This window comes from Channa argus, chromosome 11, assembly GCF_033026475.1.
Source record: "Channa argus isolate prfri chromosome 11, Channa argus male v1.0, whole genome shotgun sequence".
NCBI classification, from domain to species: domain Eukaryota; kingdom Metazoa; phylum Chordata; class Actinopteri; order Anabantiformes; family Channidae; genus Channa; species Channa argus.
Window position 1 is genome coordinate 21324580 of NC_090207.1, and position 14926 is coordinate 21339505.

At 37.4% G+C, this 14926-nt stretch overlaps 1 protein-coding gene and 1 long non-coding RNA gene across 2 annotated transcripts; both read right to left on the reverse strand.

Annotated features, from left to right (window-relative positions):
• Window positions 1-2431: 2431 nt before the first annotated feature.
• Window positions 2432-4650, reverse strand: LOC137136592 (uncharacterized). Its single transcript, XR_010915607.1, has 3 exons — window positions 4526-4650; window positions 4302-4395; window positions 2432-3614 (listed from the first exon to the last, which is right to left on the reverse strand). It is a non-coding gene; the product is annotated as an uncharacterized lncRNA (long non-coding RNA).
• A 4048-nt stretch (window positions 4651-8698) lies between these two features.
• LOC137136594 (piwi-like protein 2) lies at window positions 8699-11352 on the reverse strand. The gene is made up of 5 exons (XM_067522098.1): window positions 11207-11352; window positions 10860-10938; window positions 10571-10655; window positions 10308-10399; window positions 8699-9091 (listed from the first exon to the last, which is right to left on the reverse strand). The coding sequence occupies exons 1-4, from the start codon at window positions 11238-11240 to the stop codon at window positions 10331-10333; spliced, it is 267 nt and encodes an 88-aa protein (XP_067378199.1). The 5' UTR covers window positions 11241-11352; the 3' UTR covers window positions 8699-9091; window positions 10308-10330.
• Between the last annotated feature and the right edge of the window lie 3574 nt (window positions 11353-14926).

Genomic DNA, 14926 nt, shown 5'->3' on the forward strand with positions numbered 1-14926 from the left:
ATTTATACTTAAAGGCAGAGGTTCTGTTTCCATTTGCATTTACATGTCACATGACAACTTTGAGTCTTTGCTCATAGAGAAAGTTGATTTACGCTTTCCAACACATGATCTAAGAAAGGAGAGGGTTTGCTCCCCTTCCTCTGGGAGATAGGTTAAAGGTCAGTTTGTCACTTTGAGCAGTAATCTGTCTCTGCAGCCCTGAGTGTACAGAGTGTGTCTATTTTAACTTCTCCCAATAAAATAAAATTGAGGCTTATATGCATTGTATCACTGTTTATGTGAGAAAACTGAAGATAAACCTTACAACAACAACAGACTGATTGTCTCCTCAGCCGTGAACAGGAGCTGCTGTAACAAACACGTGGTGGAGGAAGTTTCTATTAAATATGTCCTACACTTAAACTGGACAGGATTTTTAAAGTCAGCAAATCTGTGTTCACATCCATCTCACCAGGAAAAGGCTGTGGACATAGTTACTAACACATGATCATTAAACAGTTAAACACAGGCAGTGGGTTGTGCTGGTAGTTTATTAACCAGAGATTATTCTGTACAAACAGCTTCAGATTAGGTTTCATGATTAGATTAGTCTAAAATTAACTGTTCTAAACAACACTGAACTACATGTTGGACACAGTAGCCTATGAGGAGATGATGATGATGATGATAATAACAATTATAAATTCCAGCTGACAGACTGACAGAGGAATCAGGGCAGCGACAAAAGGAGAAAATAAAGAATTCACGTTTTCATAAACTGCGCCAATTGTGAATTTTTAAAACAGAAAATAGTCTAAAAATGAGCTCGTTGACAGCTGTGGGAGGTGGTTGTTGTAGTTTAGCCAACAGCTGATACTAAAGAAAAATTACAGATCCGCATGAAAAACGTAACTCTTACACTGAAAACATCCGGTGACATTTATAGACCGAGTATGGTCCATAACTGGTCTTTGGTCTTTAAGTGAATTATAATATTAAACTATAAGGAAAATAACAGCATAAGTAAGATACGTTTTTTATAAATCATTTGGTGGAAATGTCACTGCAGTACATGCAGTTCTCAGATCTCTACAGCAAAACCACGCACAGTAAAACATGACCACAGCCCACGATGAAGAAAAACTAATCCAAGTAATTAACGTAGAATTTCCACCGTGTGTAGTTTTTCCAACACTGGTGATCTGTAGACCTGTGCTTCCAACTAGGGGAAGAGAGGAGAACTTATTTTAATAAAGAATGAAGACTTTAAAGCTGATAGATGGCTATAGGTCTTTCATGGAACAACTTTGGAATCAAATTTACAAATCCGGCATAAAAGCGCCACACTGAACCATCTCGCCACTGCGATAGAGTGACGGACAAACATTCACATGTCTGTGGGTAAATGTATCCATTCATTCGCTAAAGACATGTTGCAGTGGGCTATAATCCAAATGTCACATTTTCCCTTCAAAATGATTCAGCAGTTTAGTTGCTTAGGAACCTTTTAGGAGACAGTGTGACTGAACGTGTATGAAACAGTAACGTAATCTCATCATGATCCACGTTAAAGAGACGGAGACACAATCTATAGGAAATCTTATGTCCATCATATCATCTGACAAAGTCAACATCCTGTCTCCGAGGTCTACAGACAATTCCTTGGACTTCATGGCTTGGTTTGTGCTCTGACATGCGCTGTTAACTGAGGAACCTTATATAGACAGATGTACGCTTTTTCAAATCATGTGCAATAAACTTTATGTTGTTGTTATGGGGTATTGTTAGTAGAATTTTGAGGAAAATAATGAATATGATCCATTTTGGAATAATGCTTTAACATAAAATGTAAATACTTTCTGGATGCACTGTGGTATATGTTATTTTAATCGTTATTAGTGTGATTGCTGAAAGAAACTACACGTGATATTGTTATGAAACTTTGTGAACAGCTGCCCCATGATAAAATGTTTCGCATTACAGTATCGCTCTCTATCGCCACCGTGCGGCCATTTATATAACTCGTTTTGTGACTTCAAAAAACTTTTTCTGTTTTCGCGTCTATATTGTACAACGCCATTAGTATTACCAGGCGAGACACCTAGCGGCCCTTCAGGGAACTGATCGAAAAGTCGCTATGCTGGGTGCTTTTATTTTTGTCATCTTATCTTCAGAACTTCATTAGTGTTGAGAGGGGAAGAAGGCAACAGTTGATTCCTCATGACAGGCTGCCATCTGCTGGAGAGTTGGTGAATAGCAAATGAAAACGTCTTCATTGTTTCATGTGCTGTCACTTCTAAGTAGTTCAGGGCTTCCAATCTCACAGCATCAAACAGTGGGAACAGGATGCACCAGAGCAAAGTTTTGAATGTCATGCAAAGGCCATGAATACACATGTAATTTTGATTTTTGATTATGTTTTTTATTTTTAATAACTGCAAACATTTAAACAAACCTTTCTTGTTATTATGGGGTATTGTTTGTAGAATTTTGAAGAAAATAATGACTTTGATAAAGTTTGGAATAAGTCTGTAGAATAAACTGAATACTTTCTGGATGCACTGTCGCATATGTTATTTTAATCTTTAATATTATCATCATGATCTCTTAGTTTTCTGACTTCCTTACTTATTTGGCGCCTTCCTTACTTACTTCAGCTACTTTGGAATAATTTCAGCTAGAAACACCATTCAAACTTCAAAACGTTCAATTTATAAAACGACAAGGGAGATCAAGGAAAAGAAAAAGAATCAGCTTATAAAAAATATTATTGATTGTAACCGACTTTTGGAAAAAACGTTGTTGCGTGTACTTTGCCACCTCGAGTTCTGTCCCTCCCAACTGTGCTTCATCTATACATTTTGTGCATTGATTGTGGGGAGAATATCCACAGTGCTTAGGACAAAACTCTGCCAAAGTCACCTAACCAATACAGTTTCCACTGGTAAACACAAGAAACATTTTGCATAAATAGCAGAAGGAATTCAAGTCAGACCGAAGCCTAAAAGTGAAAAGATGAGTGGGAACTGTTAAATATTTGTGTGGTCATCTCACTTGGATCAAGATCTACCTTTTCATCTTAAAGTCATAGCATTAGCACAATCAGAGTCCCTGAAATGAAAATGGCACCGATAATAATGACATTGTGATGTGTCACAAACATTACAGTGAAAAAAGAATATACAAAGCTCTACACAGATCCATTTTAGGATTTACATTTTTATTTGTGTGAAGACATATAAACCGGTTGACAGTACAGAACTGTAAATGTCTGTGCAATTTTTAGAATACTTATAGTACAGGAACTGGCTACAAATATACTAAAAACTCAAAACTTTGCAAAACCTGGGTCAATACTTAAAGCACATTTGTCTTTACTGGAAAATGCTCTTAAATGATACATTGCATTCATTGCAATATTGTAAAAGAGCCTTTTTTTATCATGGTGTGGGAAACTTTTGTATCAAGGTTCTAATTCCAATGGGATTTCGATGTAGAGATCTCTCTTTAATGTTTTTCTTCATAGCTGACTTTGCTGTGACTGGATTCCTCTGCTTGTTGTAGCCAACTTGTGCAGCTCAAAGGTAAAAGAGCTTATCTGAAAGCTGGATGGCTGGTTCCAAGTGCAGCTGCACCTGAAGTGGGACAAAGTAAAAATGCTGTGTTATGCAACTAACCATACATTTACATTAAAGCCATATGATGTAAAACAATATATCATATGATAATCTGATAATTAAAAATAATGATTTGAACTAATATTCTGACTGCTTTTCCTAATTATGCTGTTTTTTATTCAGCATGCAACATTTTCCAGTTTATTAGCTAAACCTAATTCCAAACTTCATGTTCACCTCAGAAACCCGTCAACTGCATAAGTTCTCTGATGACTCATTCATCATTTGTCTGATCACAGATAACAGAGCACAGAGAACTGATCCAGGACTTTATGGTCGGTCCAGAGAAAGGACATTGACAGAGTGGTCTCCTACAAATACCTGGCTCCAATACTCACTATAATATACATTCCTACTACTGACTGTAACACAGTGCAGTAACATCAACCCAAGTGCAATTGTTTGGTGATTGTATACTTATTTGTACTGTATACTTTTTTTGTATCCTATACAGAAACTCTTGCTGTATTCTCACAAACTCCCCCTCTGGATAAAGTCTAGACAATGTCATGAGTCCATTGCATGTGGAAGGAGGCTTTTGATGAGAATCAATTCTCAATCCTAAAGGGACATTCCATTCTGAGGTCTGAAGGTATAAGACAAAGCTAACAGGACCAGAACATGGTGCTGACACATGAAACCCACCTTCATAGCTATGAAGTCCTTCCTCATTTTCTCAGGGATTCCAGTCATGAAGGAAAGCTCTGGAAAACAAAAGCATCTCTCCAGTAATGATTTGCTGCAAAAAAAAAATCAATATTATAAAATTATCTAAACAGTAGATTATCTACTGCTCCAATGTCAGAGAAAAAAATATTTTTTTTGTGAACTTGCTTATGTTTATATGCTCCTGTTGATTGTGTACTCACATGACATCCAGCACAGAGTCATTCCGTAAGACTTTGTGAGACACATCCATACAAAGGTATAGGCCCCCATCGGTGCGCTCGATACTGGTTGAATACCCCGGCCATAGTTGATGCCTCCAACAGACAAACCGGACAATAAATAGGCCACGGTTGTCAGTGTGTCACTGGTGTTTGCTCCTTGATGTTAAAGTGTAACTTAGAACTAACCAATGATTTCCAAGTATTATCTCGCTCTCTGCATCATAATGATTTCACCCCACCAGCTTCAGTCCAATTATCTTCGTTACCCTTTAACAAAAGAACAGCAAATCACGTTATTTCGTTTAAACATTCTTAAAGTGTTAAAAAGTTAAAATTTCTGTCAAAGTCTGGCTTTGTGTGAAACGGATGAGAAAAGCAATTTAACACATACAGATACAACTAAAAACAAAAATTACAGCAGTAAGCTAACAGAATTCAGGTTTTCTTAAAGTAGGAACATCGTTTAATAAAAATACTAAACTAATTAAAACATGACATTATCATGTGACTGATGGATAAGAGACAGAATCTCTTGTTAGTCTTGCAAAATGTGTTTTGTTTTATTATTTACCATAAGTCTAAAGAGTGTGTCTCAGTTTCAAAATACCTCCTGAGCACTACATTGTAGAACGGCAGGCACAGATCAGAGTTGGGTGGTAAAATATTTGTCGTCTGGATTTTGATTTGTGTGTCCTCATTCTCAGTTTGTAAGTAGCACTTTAGACAAGTGTTTTTATTTAGTTTTCTTCCGCCACTGGCGGAAACATGGCAGGTGGACCTTGACCAAAGGTAGTGAACTAAAAAAAACTAGAATATAAGCAAAACTATGAATTTTGTGAACCTCTGCTCCCCTAAAATCGGACTGTGATACCTACGTCATTCAGTTGAACTGGCAGGTAGAGTATAGAGCCATCCAAAGCCACTACTTCCTCTGAGGTTGAGCGGTGATCTTTCATCATCCCGAAACGCATCGCCATTGATTCAATGTTTGGACTGAAAGATAATATAAAATATATTTAGCTTCCTTGGACTGACAGTGTTGAGCAAACCACCTATTGGTTAAAATTGCTTAGTAGCTGGATTTGATCAACACTAGTGGTTCAGTGTAAATGTAGCTTTCACCCCATATGTCGATTTCATATTTATACTGTGCTTTAAAAATAAATTCACGATCAACATCATGAATGGCTGCTGAAAAGACAGTTAAAAGATACAAAACTTATGTAAATGTAACATGGTACTGATAAACAACTTCATTCCTGCAGTGGATCGGGATGTGGATTGAGGCAATATTTATAAAAGCTCCCTTGGTTTCAGCTTTATTAGGTGGCTCACTGAGCAGAAGAGAATACACAGAAAAACGTATAACTCCAGTACGACACACAACCACAGTCACCTTTACAAAGCGAGCAAACAAAAAGCAAACAAAAAAAATCATATTAACATTCCAATATTAATGGAAACAACACATTAATGGGAACAGTTTTTAAACACTAGTCTTATTTAAGCAGTGGGTGCTGTGGAATCAAACACTATGTGATCAGGAAATTCATGTGTGTTCTGATAAAACAGGTGTGGTGACAAGTACGAACTTTGACTTGAAATTTGTGCAAAAGAATAAACAAACCAAAAAAAAAAAAGCAGTTATGTCTAAGATGTAAAGATGAGGACAACACAGTCTGTGTAGAGTCTACAGAGATAAATGAAGGTAAAATAATTTTATAAAAAAACCCTATGTTCGGGCAAAGCTGTAGTTACTGTAGGTCCACCTCAGTTTTGATGTCAATGGTCGTCAATACCACAGCAGTTATAAGAGATGAGCACTGATCTAATAACTACTAAGATAAATACAGGTAATTAAAATAAAAAGAATGAACTTTTTTTGTATGAACACTGCTCTTCAACACAGGAAATATAAACTGTTTTCACACTGAAGGTTTTCAGGACCGAAAGGGAAAATCCATCCTTGCAGGACACTATCAGAGCTTCCCCACACTCTTACTTACTTAGCAAAAGATACACTTGACCTTAAGAAAACTATAACTAAGAATGACTCACTTTACTCAAAGATTAACAAAAAAACAAACCAAGGGAAAATAATTAAACAGATGAAAAGGCGAGTTAGGGTCCAGCCTCAACTGAAGTTATCTTTACGATTTCCATTGAATTTTGACCAGATCAAAAAGAATTAAATTATTTATGGAAACTTGCTATTTAGATTTCAAGAAACCTATGACATTAGTCCATACAGATACTGGACTTTTACCATATTAAAGTCAATCTCTTCCTGGTTTATGGTTTTATATGAAGGTAAAGGTGCAGAAGAGGGTATATCATCCATGTCAGGATCTTCTGGCTTGGATCTTGATAAGGATTCAGTGTGGTCCTCATGAAGGGGAATCTGGATCATTTATACTTAAAGGCAGAGGTTCTGTGTCTATGTTTCTTTTATGTTATTATTGTCACACTTTAAAGTGTTTCTTCAGATTTGGTAGGACCCAAAAGAGGGGACGGCAAGTGAAAGTGTTGTAGTAAATTAGGGTTTATTTAAATTAGAGTGAAACAACAGAAAATCCCTCCATGAGGAGGGCGGGAAAAACACATGTAGCAATAACTAAAGTAAAGTAAAATAGAACATGAACTTAAACACTCTGCGGGAAAAAGATAAACTAAATAACAGTGCAAACTGGGATGGGAAACTAAGTGAAACAAACAGAAAACCAAACCTCAGATCAAAACTCACAAGGGTCAGGTTTGGCATAAAAGGACAAAGTCCAAAGAGAAGAGCTAATCCACAGGTAAGTTCAGGTGGGAAGAAGGAGAGACGATCTAGCAGCGAGTGTTGGGGAAACCTGGGTATAAATACCAGGGGCCACAGCTGAAAACAATCTGGGTTAATAGGGAACAAGAAACTAAAGAACCTAACAGGGACGTGGAGCAGAGGGATTAAGAAAATAAAAGTTAGTAGAATTTTGAGGAAAATAATGAATTTGATTCATTTTGGAATAAGGCTGTAACATAAAATGTGAATACTTTCTGGATAAACTGTGCCAAATCAACATGCGGACGATGATCCGCTGTGGCGACCCTGAACCCACGGGATAAGCTGAAAGGATGCACTGTCGTATATGTTATTTTAATATTTATTAGTGATTAGTGATATTGTTATGAAACTTTGTGAACAGCTGCCGAATGATGACATATTTCATATGTTACAGTACGGGCTCTCTAGCGCCACCTTGTGGCCATTTATATAACTCGTTTTGTAACTTCTAAAAAAAATGTTTTTTGTTTTCACTTCTATATTGTACAATGCCATTAGTACTACCACGCGCGCCACTTTGTGGCAGTTCACGGAACTACGATTTTTACGATCTTTTTTTTTAAGCTAATGCAGTGACTGCCTTGAATGAAACTTTATACGTACGTAAAGGACCCTGCCCTGAGCACGTGTGCTTAATTCACGTCTTTTCTCCACTGGGGGGCGTTATGGTGGGTGCTTTTATTTTTGTCATCTTATCTTCAGAACTTCATTTGTGTTGAGAGGGCAAGATGGCAACAGTTGATTCCTCAGGACAGGCTGCCATCTGCTGGAGAGTTCGTGAATAGCAATTGAAAATGTCTTCATTTTTTCATAAAACGACAAGGGAAAGCAAGGAAAAGCAAAACATTCAGCTTATAAAAGACATTATTGCTCGTATATGACTTTTGGAAAAAACGTTGTTGCGTGTACTTTGCCACCTCGAGTTCTGTCCCTCCCAACTGTGCTGCATCTATACATTTTGTGCATTGATTGTGGGGAGAATATCCACTGTGCTTAGGACAAAACTCTGCCAAAGTCACCTAACCAATACAGGTTTCTACTGGTAAACACAAGAAACATTTTGCATAAATAGCAGAAGGAATTCAAGTCAGACTGAAGCCTGAAAGTGAAAAGATGAGTGGGATCTGTTAAATATTTGTGTGGTCATCTCACTTGGATCAAGATCTACCTTTGCATCTTAAAGTCATAGCATTACCACAATCAGAGTCCCTGAAATGAAAATGGCACTGAAAATAATGACATTGTGATGTGTCACAAACATTACAGTGAAAAAAGAATATACAAAGCTCTACACAGATCCATTCTAGGATTTACATTTTTATTGACAGTACAGAATTGTAAATGTCTGTGCAATTTTTAGAATACTTATAGTACAGGAACTGGCTACAAATATACTAAAGACTCAAATCAAAACTTTGCAAAACCTGGGTCAATACTTAAAGCAAATTAGTCTTTATTGGAACATGCTCTTAAATGATACATTGCATTTATTGCAATATTGTAAAATAGCATGAACATTTTTTTTATTAAGCTGTGGGAAACTTTTGTATCAAGGTTCTAATTCCAATGGGATTTCGATGTAGAGATCTCTCTTTAATGTTTTCCTTCATAGCTGACTTTGCTGTGACTGGATTCCTCTGCTAGTTGTAGCCAACATGTGCAGCTCAAAGATAAAACAGCTTATCTGAAAGCTGGATGGCTGGTTCCAAGTGCAGCTGCACCTGAAATGGGACAAAGTAAAAATGCTGTGTTATGCAACTAACCATACATTTACATTAAAGCCATATGATGTAAGACAATATATCATATGATAATCTGATAATTAAAAATAATGATTTAAACTAATATTCTGACTGCCTTTTCTAATTGGGCTGTTTTTTATTCAGCATGCAAACATTTTCCGGTTTATTAGATAAACCTAATTCCTAACTTCATGTTCAGCTCAGAAACCCGTCATCTGCATAAGTTCTCTCATGATTCGGTCATCATTTGTCCGATCACAGATGACAGAGCACAGAGAACTGATCCAGGACTTTGTGGACTGGTGCCAGCAGAGCTGCCTCTAGATCAATGCACGGAAAGCCTGCAAGAGCTGGAGGTGGACTTCCCCATACACACGCACTCTTCACCATCACCGGGAAACATCCAGGGAAAGGACATTGACAGAGTGGTCTCCCACAAATACCTGGCTATTCACCTAAACAGTAAACTACACTGGACAAATAACACAGACACCCTTTATGCGAAAGGACAGAGCAGACTCTCTGCTTAGACTAAGGTCTTTTGGAGAGCAAGGATCACTACTGGAGACCTTTGACTCTGTGGTGGCCTCATAGTCTGCTGGTGCAGTAGCATCTCTACAGCATAAGTAGTTCAGAAAGGCCAGCTCAGTCCTGGGGAGGCCCCTGGACAAAGTATAGGAGGTGGGAGAAAGGAGGATGGTAGGCAAGCTATCATCCCAGCTGGAGAACAAATCTCAACCCATGTATGACACACTGACATCTCTGAGCAGCTCCCTCAGTGACAGACTGTTACATCCTAAGTGCCTAAAGGCGCGATATTGTAAGTCTTTTCTCCCTGCTGCTGTCAGACTTTACAACCCGAGCTGCTCCCAGTGAACCAATATTCACTATAATATAAATTCCTACTACTGACTGTAACACAGTGCAGTAACATCAACCCCAGTGCAATTGTTTGTTGATTGTATACTTATTTGTACTGTATACTATTTTTTATCCTTTACAGAAATTCTTGCTGTATTCTCACATACTCCCCCTCTGAATAAAGTCTAGACAATGTCAGGATTCCAGTGCATGTGTGAAGGAGGCTTTTGATAAGAATCAATTCTCAATCCTAAAGGGACATTATATTCTGAGGTGTGAAGGTATAAGACAAAGCTAACAGGACCAGAACGTGGTGCTGACACATGAAACCCACCTTCATAGCTATGAAGTCCTTCCTCATTTTCTCATTTCCTCAGTCATGAAGGAAAGCTCTGGAACCAAAAGCATCCCTCCAGTAATGATTTGCTGCAAAAAAAAAAATCAATATTATAAAATTATCTACACAGTAAATGATCTACTGCTCCAGTGTGAGGGAATAATGGGACAGATTTTATAGTGCTTTATTCTAAACACATCGAATCAACATTCAACATTTTGTATTATGTTAAAACTGCAGATGCAAAAAAGAGTTTTTACCTTCCCTCCTGGTTTGGATCTCTCCTTTGGCCAATGCCTAAGCAGGGGTTGGTCGATCTTATTGATAGTAATGCCATAATGTTCTCTGATAAAAAAAATTAAAGCCCATAATATTAGTAATTATTTTAAAAAAAGAAAACTACAGAAATAGCTACATATAATGAATGTTTTAACTGCGGTTCTGATTAAAATAAACTTGTATCATTTCAATGCATGAGAACAAAAACATCTGTCAAAACATCTACTAGACTTTTCTACTCAGTTATGATGAATTATTAGATAGTCCCACCTGTAATATTCCACAAAGGTGGTTTTAGTGCCATCCATTAAAGCGAAGGTGTCTTTGGCTGACTTGTCCCACTCAGTACCTAAAGACATCAGTGAGTCCAGAAAATAATTTGAGCACAATTAGTCCTATTCTAAAACCAAAGACTATAATAAATACATTGAAAAGGAAATAAAAGATTTCTTCTGTGTAACACTAACAAGTAAATACATAACACTTTGGGAAATCTGTAATGTCTTTCTACAAAACAAAATAAGCTTACAAACCATCTATAGGCCATAATGCTTCACAAATAAATCATTTTTGTGAACTCGCTTATGTCTATATGCTGCTGTTGAGTGTATACTCACATGACATCCAGCACAGAGCCATTCTCAAATACATCTGAAGGTATAGGCGCCCATTGGTGCGTTCGATACTGGTTGAATACCCCGGCCATAGTTGATGCCTCCAACAGACAAACCGGACAATAAATAGGCCACGGTTGTCAGGGTACTAGCTGGTGTCTGCTCCTTGATGTTAAAGTGTAACTTAGTACTAACTGATGTTTTTCAAGAATTACTGCGTTCTCTGCGTCATAATGATTTCGTACAACCAGCTTCAGTCCAATCATTTTCATAACCCTTTAACAAAAGAACAACGAATCATGTTATTTCGTTGAAACATTCTTAAAGTGTTAAAGAGTTAAATTTTCTAAAGCAGTAAAATCTTCGTCATCTGGATTTTGATGTGTATTTCCTCATTATCAGTTCAGAAATAAAAGTGCAAATGAAAGTGCAAATAAAAGGGCATCCAATATTATGTTTAGTAATGTCACAGCCTTCATAGGAAATCAGTCACCTCCATATACAACTTTAAATCAACTAACAGTAACAACTGCCTTTAAATAATTTCAAATTATATGACAATACAACAGTTCTTTCAAAGCTGAGCTTTAAACTAAAATTTATTAGAAAGGTTGGTTTGAGTGAAAATATTCTGACCCTTTTGATTTGTAGGCATGGTTGAGATCCCCCAGCTTATTCAGTATCAAATACCATGTGAGCAGGAAATTCATTTGTGTTCTGATAAAAGTGTGGTGTGTGGTGGTGTGTGGTGGTGTGTGGCAGGTGAGAACTTTGCGTTGAAATTTGTGCAAAAGAAGAAACAAACCCAAAAAGGAAGCTGTGTCCAAGATTTAAAGGTGAGGACAACACAGTCTGTGTAGAGTCCACAGAGATAAATTAAGGTAAAATAATTTTATTAAACAACCCTACGTTCGGGTAAAGCTGTAGTTACTGTAGGTCCACCTCAGTTGTGATGTCAATGGTCGTCAATACCAGAGCAGTTATAAGAGATGAACACTGTTAAAACCACTAAAATATCGACTAACGAGATCAACTTAATCAGTCACATATCAGAGGCAGGCTCTTCAGCAGATAATCTTCTGCAGTAATTTCTGACTTCTATAAGCAAAGAAATAAATGCCAAATTGGCTGACATCTATAAAAGATTATATATTGATGTAATAACTACAAAGATAAATACAGGTAAAGAATTAACATTGTTTGAATACTGGTGTTTAACACAGGAAATATAATAAACTGTTATATGTGACGGTGAAAGAAAATGGCATTAATCACAGGTGCTAACGTGCTGAAAGATTAAATTCAGATCATATTTATAAGCATTTCAGAGAATCAGCCTTTCTTAGAACTTAAAGTTAGTACTTAGCAAAAGATAAACTTGGCTTTAAGAAAATTATAACTAAGAATGACTCACTTTACTCAAAGGTTACCAAAAAAATAAATAAACCAAGGGAAAATAATTAGATGACGAGGTGAGTTAGGGTCCAGTCTAAACTGAAGTTAACTTTGTGATTTCAAGTTTGACCAGATCAAACCTAATTAAATTACTTCTGGAAACTTATTATTCAGATTTCAAGAAACCTATGACGTGAGTCCATACAGATGCTGTTTTTTTTTTACCAAATTAAAGTCAATCTCAATCTCTTCTCCCCTGTTTCTCTGAAAAACAGCAGTGACAGTCTTTTACTCATCAAACAAAACCAACTGTTCAGTGTTCAATTTCTATTTTAGAAGTTACCACTGGTGATTTACCTAAGTACAAACAGGAAAACAGACTGATCGTCTCCTCAGCCCTGAACAGGAGCTGCTGTAACAAACATGTGAGGTGGAGGAGGTTTCTATTAAATATGTCCAACACTTAAACTGGACAGGATTTTTAAAGTCAACAAATCCGTGTTCACGTCCATCTCACATGGAAAAGGCTGTGGACATTGACTCCAACACTTCTCCTGTGTCTGGTTAGTTACTAACACATGATCATTAAACAGTTGAACACAGACAGTGGGTTGCGCTGGTAGTTTTTTAACCAGAGATCATTCTGTACAAACAGCTTCAGATTAGGTTCATGATTAGATTAGTCTAAAATTAACTGTTCTAAACAACACTGAACTACATGTTGGACACAGTAGCCTATGAGGAGATGATGATGATGATGATGATGATAACAATAAATTCCAGCTGACAGACTCAGCGCTTGACAAAAGGAGCAAAAATAGAACTCACGTTTTCATAAACTGCGCCAACTGTGAATTTTTAAAACAGAAAATAGTCTAAAAATGAGCTCGTTGACAGCTGTGGGAGGTGGTTGTTGTAGTTTAGCCAACAGCTGATACTAAAGAAAAATTACAGATCCGCATGAAAAACGTAACTCTTACACTGAAAACATCCGGGGACATTTATAGACCGAGTTTCGTCCATAACTGGTCTTTGGTCTTTAAGTGAATTATAATATTAAACTATAAGGAAAATAAAAGCATAAGTAAGATACGTTTTTTATAAATCATTTGGTGGAAATGTCACTGCGGTACATGCAGTTCTCAGATCGCTACAGCAAAACCACGCACAGTAAAACATGACCACAGCCCACGATGAATAAAAACTAATGCACGTAAAATTTCCACCGTGTGTAGTTTTTCCAACACTGGTGATCTGTAGACCTGTTCTTCCAACTAGGGGAAGAGAGGAGAACTTATTTTAATAAAGAATGAAGACTTTAAAGCTGATTGATGGCTATAGGTCTTTCATGTCACAACTTTGGAATCAAACTTACAAATCCAGCATAAAAGCACCACACTGAACCATCTCGCCACTGCGATAGAGTGACGGACAAACATTCACATGTCTGTGGGTAAATGTATCCATTCATTCGCTAAAGACATGTTGCAGTGGGCTATAATCCAAATGTCACATTTTCCCTTCAAAATGATTCAGCAGTTTAGTTGCTTAGGAACCTTTTAGGAGACAGTGTGACTGAACGTGTATGAAACAGTAACGTAATCTCATCATGATCCACGTTAAAGAGACGGAGACACAATCTATAGGAAATCTTATGTCCATCATATCATCTGACAAAGTCAACATCCTGTCTCCGAGGTCTACAGACAATTCCTTGGACTTCATGGCTTGGTTTGTGCTCTGACATGCGCTGTTAACTGAGGAACCTTATATAGACAGATGTACGCATTTCCAAATCATGTGCAATAAACTTTGTGATATTACTGGGTATTGTTAGTAGGGGTATTTTGAGGAAAATAATGAGGAAAATCTAGAGAGGTGGAGGTCTGCTCTGGAAAACAGAGGAATGAAGCTTAGTCGCAGCAAGACAGAATACATGTGTGTCAATGAGAGGGACCCAAGTGGAACGGTGAGGTTACAGGGAGCAGAGGTGAAGAAGGTGCAGGACTTTAAGTACTTAGGGTCAACGGTTCAGAGCAACGGAGAGTGTGGAAAAGACGTGAAGAGTCGAGTGCAGGCAGGTTGGAACGGGTGGAGAAAAGTGTCAGGTGTGTTGTGTGATGAGAGTATCAGCAAGAATGAAAGGAAAGGTGTTCAAGACGGTGGTGAGACCAGCGATGTTGTTCGGCTTAAGAGGTTCTCTTTGGGAGTGACAAGGATGGACAGGATCAGGAATGAGGACATCAGAGGGACAGCTCATGTTAGAGGTTTTGGAGATAAAGTCAGAGATGCCAGATTGAGGTGGTTTGGACATGTTCAGAGGAGAAA